This window comes from Bos indicus, chromosome 9 (genome assembly GCF_029378745.1).
Source record: "Bos indicus isolate NIAB-ARS_2022 breed Sahiwal x Tharparkar chromosome 9, NIAB-ARS_B.indTharparkar_mat_pri_1.0, whole genome shotgun sequence".
Lineage (NCBI taxonomy): Eukaryota > Metazoa > Chordata > Mammalia > Artiodactyla > Bovidae > Bos > Bos indicus.
In genome coordinates this window covers 101,021,798-101,036,689 of record NC_091768.1, presented here as the reverse complement: position 1 = coordinate 101,036,689, position 14,892 = coordinate 101,021,798, and the positions used below count along the sequence as shown (strand labels likewise).

At 42.2% G+C, this 14,892-nt stretch overlaps 1 protein-coding gene across 1 annotated transcript in view; it reads left to right on the top strand.

Moving 5' to 3' along the window:
• The window catches only part of PDE10A (phosphodiesterase 10A), a 268,184-nt gene that overhangs the window by 172,155 nt on the left and 81,137 nt on the right, over window positions 1–14,892 (top strand). The window contains 2 exon segments of the mRNA XM_070796500.1: window positions 8,533–8,653; window positions 9,144–9,193. Coding sequence (XP_070652601.1) covers window positions 8,533–8,653; window positions 9,144–9,193 — 171 coding nt within the window.

The window sequence follows — 14,892 nt, the reverse complement described above, 5'->3', positions numbered from 1 at the left end:
AGGAATAGCCCTCTTAAGTATTTGCCTAGTATAATTTTGTTTCTATATTTTTCTGAGAACTATGCTTTAAGTTTTTAAAATCTTATTTTTTATTGAAGTATAGTTGCTACACAATATAAGTTACAGGTATACAATTTAGTGATTAACATTTTTTAAAGTGGGAGGAGGCAACGGCACCCCACTCCAGTACTCTTGCCTGGAGAATCCCATGGATAGAGGAGCCTGGTGGGCTGTAGTCCATGGGGTCGCTGAGGGTCGGACACGGCTGAGCAACTTCCCTTTCACTTTTCACTTTCATGCATTGGAGAAGGAAATGGCAACCCACTCCAGTGTTCTTGCCTGGAGAATCCCAGGGCCCGGGGAGCCTGGTGGGCTGCCGTCTATGGGGTTGCACAGAGTCGGACACGACTGAGGCGACTTAGCAGCAGCAGCAGCAGCTTTTAAAGATGATGCTCCATGTAGAGTTATTATAAATGTTGGCTCTGTTCTCCATGCTGTGCAGCGCATTCTGTAGCTTACTTTATGTGTGATGGTCTGTACCTCTTAACCGTCCAGCCCAGTGCTGCCCTTTCTTGTTCCCCTCTCCGGACTGGTGACCACTGGTTTTTTCTCTGTTCTTGGAGGCTGCTTCTCTTTTGCTTTATTCACTGGTGAGTTGTAGTTTTTTTGATTCCACATATAAGCGGTGTCACACAGGATTTGTCTTTCTGACTCATTTCACTCAGCATAATGTCCTCCAGGGCCATCCTTGTTGATGCAGGTGGCAGTTTTTCCTCTTTTATGGCTGAGTCGTATCCCATTATATCTCACATCTTTACCCGTTCATCTGGTGATGGGCACTTAGGTTGCTTGCATATCTTGGCAATTGTAAATAAAGCTGCTGTGAACTTTGGGGTGCACGTGTCTGTTTTAATTCGTGTTTCTGGATTTTTTGGATATATACTCAGGAATGGAATTGCTGGGTCATAACATAGTTCTATTTTTAGGTCGATTTTTTATTTTTTGTTTTTGAGAAACCTCTTATTTTCCACAGTGGCTGTACCAATTTACATTCCCACCAACAGTGCACAAGAGTTCCCTTTTAACCAACATTTATTATTTGTGTTCTTTTTGATGGTAGCCATTCTGACAAGTATGAGGTGATATCTCATCGTGGTTTTGATTTTCATTTCCCTAATGATTAGTGATGTTGAGTATTGTTGGACAAATGTCTACTTCATTCTTCTGCTCATTTTTAAATCAGTTTCTTTGTTTTTTTCGATGTTGAATTGGTGAGCTCTTTATATATGTTGGATGTTAGCTCCTTGTCAATCATTATTTGCAGCTATCTTTTCCCGCTCAGTAGGTTGTCTTTTCGTTTTGTTAATGATTTCCTTTGCTGTGCGAAAGCTTTTAAGTTTAATTAGGTCCTTTAAAAAAATCTTTTTTTGCTCATATTTTCTTTACTCTAGGAGACAGATCTAAAAATCATTGCTGCAATTTGTGTAAGAGTGTTCTCCCGACGTTTTCCTCCAGGAGTTTTCTGGTATCTGGTCTTACGTGTAGGCCTGTCATCCATCCTGAGTGTATGTTTGCATGTGGTGCTGGACAGTGTTCTGGTTTCACCTTTTACACGTGGCTGTCCAGTGTCCACAGCACCACTCATTGGAGAGACTGTCTTTTCTCTATTGGATATTCTTGCCTCCTTTGTCATAGATTAATTGCCATGTAAATATATATATATATATATGTATTATATTTGTGTTGATGAGAAGCTTAGAATCAATGAGAGTAGTGGGCACATATAGCTCCAGCTCTTGGATTTTAAATACCATTTGCCACAAAAGAAACTAGGGCTTCTTTGAGAAGCAGAAATAGCTGGATCAAGGGCTAGCAAAATGTTTGATGAGAAAGTAAGAAAGTATTAAAAGAGTCAAGAAGATCTGTGAAAAGAGCATAGGAGCTATCTTGAGGGGGTTTCCATTGGTCAAGTTTGGGACAATTTGAGCATTAAAATGCATGTATAACAGTATTAATATTAATTAGTTACACGGGTTGAATAAAATTAGCATCTGTGAGTCCATACTCATGTCAATGAATGAATGAGGGAGAACAGAAAGCTCTTCTCCCCAGCAGAAAGCCAAAGAGCAAATACAGGATAGACGATGGCATTCTAGCTCCATCACCTCACTGTACTCTTGCCCAACATACAAAACCTCTAAATCTGATCTTGAGAAAATACCAGGCAAATAAAATTTGCCTTCAAATATTCTTCATATTCTTCAAAAACATTGAGTTCAAGAATGCAAAGAAAGGCTGTGGAGTTGTTCCACATTAAGTATACAAAAGAGACATGACAATTAACTGGCATATACGATTTGGAATTTGAACCTCAACCAGTGAGGAAGGGACAATTATAAAGACAATATTGGGACAAGGTATGAAATTGGAATATGAATTTATCTATTGTTCTGATGATGATAACTATATTGGCCTATGTCTCTCACACTCTGTACAAATTCAGTGTTTGCTCTCTTATTGTTCTTTTTCTTAGGAAATATGTACTAAAGGTTTCGGTTAAAGGAGCATAACAACTTCTTCTCAAATATTCATAAAAATATGTATTTCTAGTTTATGTGTATATATGTGTGTGTGTACAGATGGATAGATAGATAAGACACACATGGAGAGAGATGGAAGGAGAGAGAGAGAGAGGGAAGTGGGGAAGGAAGGGAAAGAATTTACCACGACGATAAGGCAAATATGGTGGTGGTAATGTCTGACTCTTGCAGCCCCATGGACTGTAGCCTGCCAGGCTTCTCTGACCATGGGATTCCCCAGGCAAGAATACTGGAGTGGGTTGCCATTTCCTTCTCCATGGGATCTTCCTGACCCAGCAATCTAACCCAGGTCTCCCGCATTGCAGGCAGATGCTTTACAGACTGAGCTAAGGCAAATATGATCAAATGTAAATAATTGATGGTATACAGGACTTTCTTGTACTATTAAAGTTGAAATTATGCCAGCAAATATGGACAACTCAGCAGTGGCGACAGGACTGGAAAAGGTCAGTTTTTATTCCAATCCCAAAGAAAGGCAATGCCAAACAATGCTCAAACTACCGCACAATTGCACTCATCTCACATGCTAGTCAAGTAATGCTTAAAATTCTCCAAGCCAGGCTTCAGCAATACGTGAACCGTGAACTTCCAGATGTTCAAGCTGTTTTTAGAAAAGGCAGAGGAACCAGAGATCAAATTGCCAACATCTGATGGATCATGGAAAAAGCAAGAGAGTTCCAGAAAAACATCTATTTCTGTTTTATTGACTATGCCAAAGCCTTTGACTGTGTGGATCACAATAAACTGTGGAAAATTCTTCAAGAGATGGGAATACCAGACCACCTGAGCTGCCTCTTGTGAAGCCTATATGCAGGTCAAGAAGCAACAGTTAGAACTGGACATGGAACAACAGACTGGTTCCAAATAGGAAAAGGAGTACATCAAGGCTGTATATTGTCACCCTGTTTATTTAACTTATATGCAGAGTACATCATGAGAAACTCTGGGCTGGAAGAAGCACAAGCTGGAATCAAGATTGCTGGGAGAAATATCAATAACCTCAGATATGCAGATGACACCACCCTTATGGCAGAAAGTGAAGAAGAACTAAGAGCCTCTTGATAAAAGTGAAAAAGGAGAGTGAAAAAGTTAGCTTAAAGCTCAACATTCAGAAAACTAAGATCATGGTATTCGGTCCCATCCCTTCATGGGAAATAGATGGGGAAACAGTGGAAACAGTGTCAGACTTTATTTTTTGGGGCTCCAAAACCACTGCAGATGGTGATTGCAGCCACGAAATTAAAAGACTCTTGCTCCTTGGAAGGAAAGTTATGACCAACCTAGGCAGCATATTAAAAAGCAGAGACATTGCTTTGCCAACAAAGGTCTGTCTAGTCAAGGCTATGGTTTTCCCAGTGGTCATGTATGGATGTGAGAGTTGGACTATAAAGAAAGCTGAGCACTGAAGAATTGATGCTTTTGAACTGTAGTGTTGGAGAAGACTCTTGAGAGTCCCTTGGACTGCCAGGAGATCCAACCAGTCCATCCTAAAGGAGATCAGTCCTGGGTGTTCATTGGAAGGACTGATGCTGAAGCTGAAACTCCAATATTTGGCCACCTGATGCAAAGAGCTGACTCATCAAGGAAAAGACCTTGATGCTGGGAAAGATTGAAGGCAAGAGGAGAAGAGGACGACAGAGGATGAGATGGTCGGATGGCATCATCGAGTCAATGCACATGAGTTTGGGTGGACTCTGGGAGTTGGTGATGGACAGGGAGGCCTGGTGTGCTGCGGTTCATGGGTTCGCAAAGAGTCGGACACGACTCGGCGACTGAACTGAACTGAACTGATTCAGTCAGTACTATTATTGTTGCTCAGTCATGTTCAACTTTTGCGACCCCATGGACTGCAGCACGCCAGTCTTCCCTGTCCATCACCAACTCCTGGAGATTGCTCAAACTCATGTCCATCGAGTCGGTGATGCCATCCAACTGTCTCATCCTCTGTTGCCCCCTTCTCCCCCTGCCTTCAATCTTTCCCTGCATCAGGGTCTTTTCCAATGACTTGGCTCTTCTCGTCAGGTGGCTAAAGTATTGTAGCTTCAGCATCAGTCCTTCAGTGAATGTTCAGGGTTGATTTCGTTTAGGACTGATGGGTCTGATCTCCTTGCAGTCCAGGACACTCTCAAGAATCTTCTCCAGAATCCTTGTGTCATGTAAAATTTTATTTCTCTCTGGGTGACAGAGTGGCTATTCCCTGGTCCCCAAGTTGTGTTCCAGATGCCCTCAGGCACCACAGCAAACTCACAGGGATGATTCAGGACATGGTGCAGTTTCACGGGAAGCAACACCATCTGTCAGAGCTTGATGGAGTTCACAATTTCAGTGCCTGGCTGACATAGTTCCCCGTTTTAATGTTAGATCACCACAGTCCTGTCAATGGAGTCATATCTCTGCAAATCCTTTGTGTGTGTGTGTGGTTTCTCTAATGAAAAGCAAGTACTGCTTGAAAACCAACGTGGAACAGACAATGAGGGTGACTGTGTCCAGTTTGATTCTAAGGTTTCCACTGCCCAGTTCATTGAAGCTTCGAGTTCTGACTCCTCTTAATTGAGAAATGTCTGTGATACTCAGTGCATACTTTATATGGGTTCTTTTAATAAAGGCAGTGCTGAAAGGACTTGGCAGAGTTGAAATGCTGTGCAAATACAAGTTCTTAACAACTTCACTAATATACTGTTGTAGTTTCCTATTAGTCAAGACATAGAACTGAAAGTTTATTCAACTGAATTGAATTGATCCCTGGGTAAACTTTCTTCATCATGTTTCTGTAAGAGAAGTGCCTTAGCTGACTTTCATCCCCACTTGCTTCCTCTGCTTTTCCTCTAGTAATAGTACTAATGACTAGCAAAATGGCCATAAGCCTGAGGCCAAATAATTGTTATTATTATTCATATTTATATATATTTTAACATTTTTAGTATATTGTGACTTGAATGATCCACTAACTGTGAAGGTGTGTGTATTAGTCGTTCAGTCATGTCCAAGTCTTTGCGACCCCATGGACTGTAGCCCACCAGGCTCCTCTGGCCATGGGATTCTCCAGGCAAGAATACTGGAGTGGGTTGCCATTCCCTTCTCCAAGGGATCTTCCCAAACCAGGGATTGAACCCAGGTCTCCTGCATTGCAGGCAGATTCTTTACCATCTGAACCTTTGATATTTGAGAGGTAATATTATGTTAGCATAAATTAGTAATCATAGTTAAATATTTTGCTTTTATGGTATTTATGCAATTATTGCTAATCAAAGGAAACAGGGTCTGCTAAAAGTAACCCATGTGTTATTTTCAAGATTAGAATTTGAAGTTTAATATAAACAGCAACAAAATTTGAGGTCATAGATTGCCACAGAAGGTTACTGTTGAAAGATATCTTAAATACAGTCTATTTCAACGTTCTTATTATGCAAATGATAAAAATGAAAGCTCGGAGACTTGAAAGGAAACCTCATGATAAAGTGTCCATAACCCCAAGTATCTCCTTGTTCTCGCTTGTGTGTGACGACCCATTTCCTGTCCCAAAGAGATGGAGAGCAGCTGGCCACTGATCTCAGCACTGCATTCCGGTCACGTTGAAGGGCCTGTTCTCAGAATTACATCGTCAGGGAAAAGTCAGTCTGCTATCATTTTTACAGGGACTCCTCTACTGAGTGACTAAAAACCCTCCTTGAGGCAGGAGGTCGCCCTGTCTCTTTCAGTTGCAGGGACACTGTGGTCAGGTGCTTGGTGCGGGTTGAAGCCCTCTGCTGGCCGGGTCATTCTGATCTGAGCTTCAGTTCTGTCCACTATGCTAACAGCACCTGCCTTGTCTCTGGTTAGTATGCGTGGCCTCCTGTCCCCTGCGAGGACAGGATCCCATATACTCAGTGAATCAGTAAAACCCTATGAACCGCAGTGGTTCCCAGAGTCACCCGTGGCCCACAGCCCCGAGCTCTGCACACAGGCCGGCAGCCTGGGGAATGCACTTGTCATGGCCTTGAGGAAGGGAGCGTCCATCGGATATAGCTAAGGGGCGGGTCACTGGGTCTGACAGGAAGAATCCCCGCTAGCCTTCCAGTCTCACCGAGATTAGAATATATACAGGGGAGGTTCTGATTTTCAGCTGCATTAAATATCAGCCATCGAGGGGGAGGAGGCGGTGCAGATTCCAGCTGTCCCAAGTGCAAGCCCCCTGAGCCTGGTGCTTCTGTTTACTGCACCCCTCCTCCCTCTGCCTGATCCAGGGTTATCTTTATTCTACCTGACCCTAGCCCCCGTGAGGTCCATCTTCATTTGTTTCCCAGGTTTCTACATGTGAATGAAGTCGCTGAGTCGTATCCGACTCTTTGCAACCCCATGGGCTGTAGCCTACCATGCTCCTCCGTCCATGGGATTCCCCAGGCAAGAATACTGGAGTAGGGTGCCATTTCCTTCTCCAGGGGGTCTTCGTGACCCAGGGACTGAACCCGGCTCTCCTGCATTGCAGGCAGACGCTTTACCCTCTGAGCCGCCAAGGAAGCCCAGGTTTGTATGGGTTAGCTGAATCTCATCTGTCTCATCTCTTGACAGTTTATCCTTGAACTTCATTTTCTGGGGTCTGCCTGGACTTAAGTCTGTTAATGGGTCAGTAGCAGAGAGAGGTGGTGGGCGACCAGCATCCTTCTACAAGGCAGCCAGCGGCGCTAGGCAGCCCCACCCTTCACGGTTCTAGGCTTCTCCGGAGCCTGTCCGTGTCTCTCGTGTCCCTGGATCCTTCCGTCCCTGACCATCCCATTTAAAAAGCCGTCCTTTCCTCCAAAGCTGATTACCGTCAGCCTTCCCGGATCTCCTGTCTGCGTCGTGCCCATCACCTTCCATCACACTCTATAGCTTGCTTACTTATTCTCTTCCGGCTAGAGTGGAAGTTCCTTGAGGACTGGAATTTTATCTTGTCCAGGCTCTAGCGTTTCTCGTGTTGGGAAGAGCGCCTGTATAGGTAGTGGATCGCCGGCTCTGGCAGTGCGTGTTTGTGGAGCGACTGACTGATCTCCTCATCCGTTCTTTTGTGTATTCATCCTGCAGAGGGATGGGTGCAGGGCTCAGCAGTAACAACCAGCGGTAGGGCTTTCGGAGTGAAAGGTGGCTGAGTGGCCTAGTGAGTGCGTGAAAGAGAGAGACGGCCTGATATGGTTTCCGCAGCAGACGATCACCATGTTTTGCAGAGCTCAGGGACCACCCTGGGAGAAGCCTTTAGGCTAAGTGCACTGGGGAGCCCCAGGAGTCTGTTGAGCCTCAGAGTGTGACAATTTTATTTTAAAGTTCACCATGTTCGTGGTTTGGAGAGGAGGCTTGGGAAGGATGCTCGGTGGCACGAAGCTCACCAGAAGATGGGTTTTCAGTCCTTTGAAGAAGACACTCCACCGTCTTCCCAGACCTTTGTCCACCGGCTCCTGCCCTGGTGCCCCAGTGCGGCCAGCACCACGGGCCTGCTGTGGGGCTGCTGCTCTCGCAGGGGTGGCTCCCGAGAGAGCCTCCCCTTCCTGTTCTCGTGGCAGAGTTGAGATCAGACTTGGGTCCAGGGGTCACTCCATGGGCCCCAGTGAGTGGAGAGTAATAAACAAGCACCATTTCACCCAGCGCAGGGCATCTTAGGACGTTTCAGTCAGTTAACACATTTCCAAACCGTCTTTACTGATCCAGCTTGCCTGACCACGTTGTATTTAAAACTTCAGAAACTTGTAACGTTCTGTATTTTAAAATAAATATTCATTCATGGAGTCTACAGATATCCTAAGTTGTAGCAGTTTTAACTTTCAATCTATTTTTATGGTATGTTATAATTAAGTCATGCTCTATAAAAACATCATGAACAGCTAATATATAATATAAAGCCATGTGTATTAATTGCATATGTGACAAACTAAGGAATTTTTATTTTTTATATTTAATTATGCCTTTCTTTTTTTATTCAAAGTATCAAGATACAAATATGCAAGGAGTTGTGTATGAACTAAATAGCTATATAGAACAACGGTTGGATACAGGAGGAGACAACCAGCTACTCCTCTATGAACTGAGCAGCATCATCAAAATCGGTAAGGAATGTTTTATGTTCCTCCTAGTAGAAAGATTATACCAAAGTAAATTAAATTATGCTCTCTTCAGTGATGTCATGCAGGCATATACATCATTCTTTCTGGTTGATGCTTATATTATATTGGTTATTCAGTATTATGTCATTTGTCTATTTTTAAATGCTTTAAAATTAAATGTCTCAAATTTTAAAAAATATTTTCTAATAATTCTAATATTTAAACTTTGACCAATATATTATTACATAGTACATTGCTGTGTACCTTTGAGAATGTCACATCTTAAAAACAGAAATAGCTAATGAAAAGAAATGAAAATACTCTAAGTATGTAATTCAGTAAAGCCATGAATTATTTAGTTCAGTTTACTGTATGAAAATTATGCTAACAAATGCATTCGAAAGACTCATATTTGAAGTCTCACCTTAGAGAATTCGTGCATGTTATATTCTCCCATTGAGATTAGTTTCTTCCTTTTTTATTACTTTGGCAGCCACAAAAGCTGACGGATTTGCACTGTATTTCCTTGGAGAGTGCAATAACGTAAGTATGTAAATTTAGATTTAGGTGTTCTAGATAAGAGGATGTTACAAGCTTTAAAATTATGTTGCAGACAGCAAATGTATCGGCATTAAGTACTTTCACCAGCATTTCCTGTTTTGTTTCTGTGCGTGGTGGTTACCCGTTGAGTTTAGCAACATGGTGACGTTTAGTCGTGAAAATCTTAACTTTTTTTTTATTGTTTTGGTTTGGTTTGTGGTGTGCTATTCATGAATGGCGTTTCTAGACTCACTGTTCTGTGCAGGAGTTATTTCATCACTGTGGGCTGGGGTGTCGGGGGCAGTCTGTGCCCTTTTTCTACACGCAATCTGCAGCAGAAGCAAATGAGAGCAGAAGTTTTATGTGATGTTTGTAGACTTTGTAAAGCTAACTCTGAAAAGTGCCGGACGGAGCTGCTGCGTATAGATTCCTGAGCTGTGGGGTAGTGCCTCGGGCTGCTCTGTGGTTGGAGCTGCTTAGGGGTGCCCGGTCCACCCGTCAGCAGAACAGGCTGGACCCTGTGTTTCCGGACCGACTCACTTACAGCACCGTCTGCCGTCAAGTGCAGCTCGCTTAGGCACTTTCAAAACTATTTCAGGACTTTCAGTTATTGGCATCTGATTTTTTGTTATGGTATTAACACATATGTAACATTTTAGAAAAATACTCTGAACCAGCAACACTTATCTTCATAGGTTAAGTGAATAAAACTCAGTTATAACATTATTTTGCAAACTTTACTCTGTATTTCTTGTGTGTTAGGTATTGTTATTTGAGATTTGGTATGTATTTTTGCAGTGTGATACTTGTTTTGTAAGTAAGCAAAATGTATGCTATTTATATTATATAAAATGTTAATAGGAATAGAGACACAGTATTCTGATATTTTTAGCAGTATTCATGAATAGTAGAGTAGTCCAAACCATGAAAGTCATTGCACAAAAAGTCCTTGTTGGCTGGGTGCCCCTGCTCATAACTGACCTCTTCATTTGCACAACCGTTGCTCCCCTTATGTTGTGATGATCCGTGTTACAAGATTAAAAGCTCTTTAGGATAAGGACCGCTTCTTATTCATTTATGTATTCACCTGTATTCTCTCTTATTTTCTTTCATATGAGCAGTCAGCAAGAGGGTTTATTAAGTAGAATTATTCAGATATTACTCCTACTTGTGAATGCTTTCTATTTTACATACTGGTAGTATTTTAAAATGATGAAGCTACTGAAGTAACGAATAGATTTCTGTCCTAGTCATTCTAAAATTTTTTTTTCTAAAATTTGAAATTTTTGTTTAAAAACCAAGACTTCCTTTTAAAAAAGTTAGTATATAATTTACAGTATATTTTTAACATTTTTTAAATTGAAGGATGATTGCTTTACAGAATTTTGAGATTTTCTGTCATAAATCATCAACAAGAATCAGCCATAGGCACACCCATGTCCCTCTGTCCCGGACCTCCCTCCCATCTGCCTCCCCTCCTCATCCTTCATCGGCTGCAGAGCCCCAGTTGGAGTCCCTGAGTCATACAGCAAATTCCCAATGGCTGTCTGTTTAACAAACGGTGTTGTAAGTTTCTGTTTCTCTCTCCATACCGCTCCCTTCTGCCCTCCTCCCACCTTGCCCAGAGGTCTGTTCTCTGTGTCTGTTTCTCCACTGCTGCCCTGAAGATAGACCCATCAGTGCCGTCTCTCCAGATTCCACACGTGTGTCAGTATACAATATTTTTCTTTCTCTTTCTGACTTACTTCACTCTGTATAATGGGCTATAGTTTCATCCAGCTCATTAGAACAGATTCAAATGTGTTCCTCTTTACGGCTGAGTAATATTCCATTGTGTATATGTACCCCAGTTTCTTTATCCATCCGTCAATGGACATCTAGGTTGTAAATGTAAATGTAGCTGTAGCTGTAAATGCAGATGTAGAAAATAATTTACAATAATTTTCATGGTTTCTGGTATGCATATTATCGTGTAACTACAGTAGTCCACGTCTTATCACTCTTTCCCTGATGTCTCCACACAAGCCTCAGGGATGGTCCACAGCAGCTGTGTTTGTATTGTGACCCTTGACCTTCAGTCACAGATGTTTATGACCCAAACTGAGACCAGTAGATTCCCTGCTGATACCTGGGTTGTGGACTCAGCGTTTTGGCTGTTCTACCTGGAAAGAAATGATATGAGCCCTAGGCCGAGGCGAGGCTGCCCCGTGGTCTGGCCCTCCTCTGCTCTGTGTGGAGGAGAATGGGAAGGTGGGGAGAGCTTGTCTGCAGAGGTGGAAAGGGCAGACGACTGGGAGCCTGGTCTGCTGTGCAGGAGCCTCTAACAGGGCCTGGCTCAGAGCTGGGGTTTAGGTTCCCAGACCGCCTGCTCTTAACCACTTGGCTATACTTCTGTACTCTGTTGTTGCAGACTTCTGCCTGATTATGATTTAGAAAAAGCTTTTGCAGCTCGAATATCCCAAATGTAATTCTGTTTTGGTTTAGTTGCTAAGCTGTGTCCGACTCTTTGCAAGCCCGTGGACTGCAGCCCCCCAGGCTCCTCTGTCCATGGGATTCTCCAGGCAAAAGTGCTGGAGTGGGCTGCCATTTCTTTCTCCAGAGGATCTTCCCGACCCAGGGATGGAACCTGGGTCTCCTGTGCTGGAAGTGATCTGCACTGCTGACTGAGCCCCAGGGAAGCCCCTAAAATATGATCTGCATGTATCTAATCCTTTCACTTTTACTTATTCACTTTGTAACTTAACTGAGGGATTGGTGATGTCTTCTCAGGCTTCGGCTGGTGCCTCCTTCTAACCCCTGAGGTCAGTTGACTGACTCTCCGTGGTTCTCTCCAGGCTGATGGAGTCTTTCCCCCTTTCTTCTCCACATCTCAGGGACAAGTGCATCCTGTTAGCGCAGCCCTAGGAGCAGCAGGATACAGAGCGAAACGGTAGCCTTTCCTGACCTTCCTAAGTCAGCTTCCACTCTGCTATGCTTTCTTAATGTCAGATCCTTCTCCTTCGAGGCACTGAGCTGAACCTGTAATTTCGTGTTTATCTGTGCCTCGTTTGATTATTTGCTTATCCAGTTTTCTCTCCAGCATATAAGCCTCACAAAGAGGCCTTTCTCCCTGGGAGGATAATTTTAGGGGATAATGACTGGGTTCTACTCCTGTAAGTCATATTATTCCTTTGGCCCCTTTCAGTCGATATTCTTGAGGTTGTTCCTTCCCCGTTCTGTTTCTCGAGATCAGATATGTACTTGTTTTTGCCATTCACTGAAGGTACCACCAATTGAAATCTACTCTAATTAACTCGTAAAGTTGAGATTTTCTTCCCGACCACTGAGTGGTATGGATTCAAGCCTCACGTCCACACGATGCACAGTTATCACTTCTCAGATGAGATTTTTATTTTCTCTGCAGCAATAAATTCAAGGAACTCTGGTTTCCTTGTCATCCCCTTGCAGCTCTGGTGTCTTCACCCTTCAGACTGAGATGAGTCCATAGCCCTGGGCTGGTCCTGACCTGCCTGGGGGTCTCCTATTAGACTTCCCAGTAGAGAGGTCTCAAGCTTTACCTCTGATCTCCTGTTAGCCACGCGACTCTGCTGAGGTCAATACAGTTGACCCTCGAACAAATCCATGGGTCACTTGACTGCCGGCCCTCAGAATCCCCGAGTCCACTTCTGCACATTCAATCCCTCGTGGATGTACGTGCTGCTGTGGCCCCTGTTGAAAGAGATCCGCGTGTAAGTGGATCCGCACAGATCAAACCCATGTGCTTCAAGGGTCAACTCTGTATCTAGGCTTTAGCTGATGCTCTCAAGGAAAAAAAAAAAAAAACTGGAATTTGCTCACCTCCCAGAGTCCCTTTGTTTACTTCCTTTTAGATTTCTTTGGATCCTTCCAATCTTCTCAGCCCAGCAATGCCTTATAAAATACTTGTGAAATATTCTTTATCCAGCCTTTAAATAATTTTACAATTGTTTTTTTCAGGAGTGTCAAATTATCTAATCTGCCATATTGCTTGCAACAGATGTTGACATACTTCTAAAATGTAAGCTAACTGTATGAAATAAAGTAAAGCATTATTTTTGCATAGATGAGGAGATACATGTATATTTTCTTATATTTCTTCCTTTGTACATGAAAGACAACATATTATAGATATTTATCAATATTTTTAAAATTTGTCTCTGGATTTTGAATCATAGTTAGAAAGTATTTCTTCGTGACTCACTTTCAAAACAAAATGTATATACTTTAGTGACAAAATTATAATAATGCAACCCAAATAGACTACAATAAAAACTTTAGTCTTGATATCAATAAATATTAATACAAGGATTAAGACAGACATGGCATGGACTAAATCATTCTTACAAAAGTATTAATTTCTTTTTTCACCAATGAGAATCAGTAGAAATAATTTAATTTCTGAAATTGCTACATTGAAAAATATAGCTTAAATAATATTTAAATACATCAAAAGTTATACAGGTAGAATTTAAAACCAACATTCATATTACCAGAGAGAAAAAAAATTAAAACACAGAAAATTTAGGAGACGGTAGAAGACAACTTCAATGGTATTAAAGCGCTAAAAACGATACATTAAATGTGATTATTGAACTCATCTTGAAGCTAATTTAAAAGACAATAAAACAATAGAGTGGAAAATAGCAAATTATGAAAGCATACTTAGAAATGTGAGAATGTAGGTGAAATGGACAGTTTTTGAGGAAAATAGAAATTGTTCCATTTGATGATAGAAAACTATGTATCCAAATGATGATAGAAAACCAACAGACCAGTAAGCGGAAGAAATTGAAGGCAGTGTTGAAATGATGTGTGTGTGTTTGTTTTTTAAGCCGATAGGACATTGGCAGTGGTTTTGAGCACCAGCGTTGTTCAGGCTGTCACTCGCTCTGGGACATGGCGGGTGACGAACCAGAGCTGGTTCCTTACTCTGAGCTCGCACTCAACTGGGGTCAGCCCTTCAGAAGAGGGAATGCCTGGCTGGCCACACTGTTCCAGAGCTTGGGAAGAGAAGGAAAGCTCCCCAGTTAGTTGTTCAGTTTTCCAGAGTAAAGATTCTGGAGTTGGATTGTGTGAGTTCCAATTCACTACTTTGGGATTTTTACAAGAGTCTCAAACTTTTGAATCTTAGTTTGACCTCCATTGGTTAAGCGTTATGTCTATGCATGTCATTTAATAAGCCATTTTAGACGCCAGCCATGTACCAAAATCTGTGTTGAATTTACTGAGCCTACAAATAAATAAAAACCATTCCTGTCCTCAAAGAACATACAGTCAGTAGGAGAAATGAAGAAATCCACCATTAATTATACTGCATGATGACACGTGAGCAGAGAGGAGCCGAGGTGCTCCGGGACCCTACCTTTGATTGGCTGGTGGGGTCTGGGCTTGGTAACACTGAAATGAGCTTGGATGCTGAGCTCTATTTGAACAGAGCGTAGACTTCTCCCTTTAGTAGACAAGAAGGGAAAAGGAAGGAGAAAGCAGTCTGTGAGAAATCTAGCAAAGGAAGCTTTTTGTGTTCTGACCAATGCCAGTGTCCGGCACATAGCGTATACAGGGCGCTCTTGAAATAGTTGTTGGGCAAAACTGATTTTTTCACGATTGAGATTTTTTGCTTAATACCTAGTCACATACTTCAGTTACTATGTAGCATACTTTATAATGTTCTAATATAGTTTATA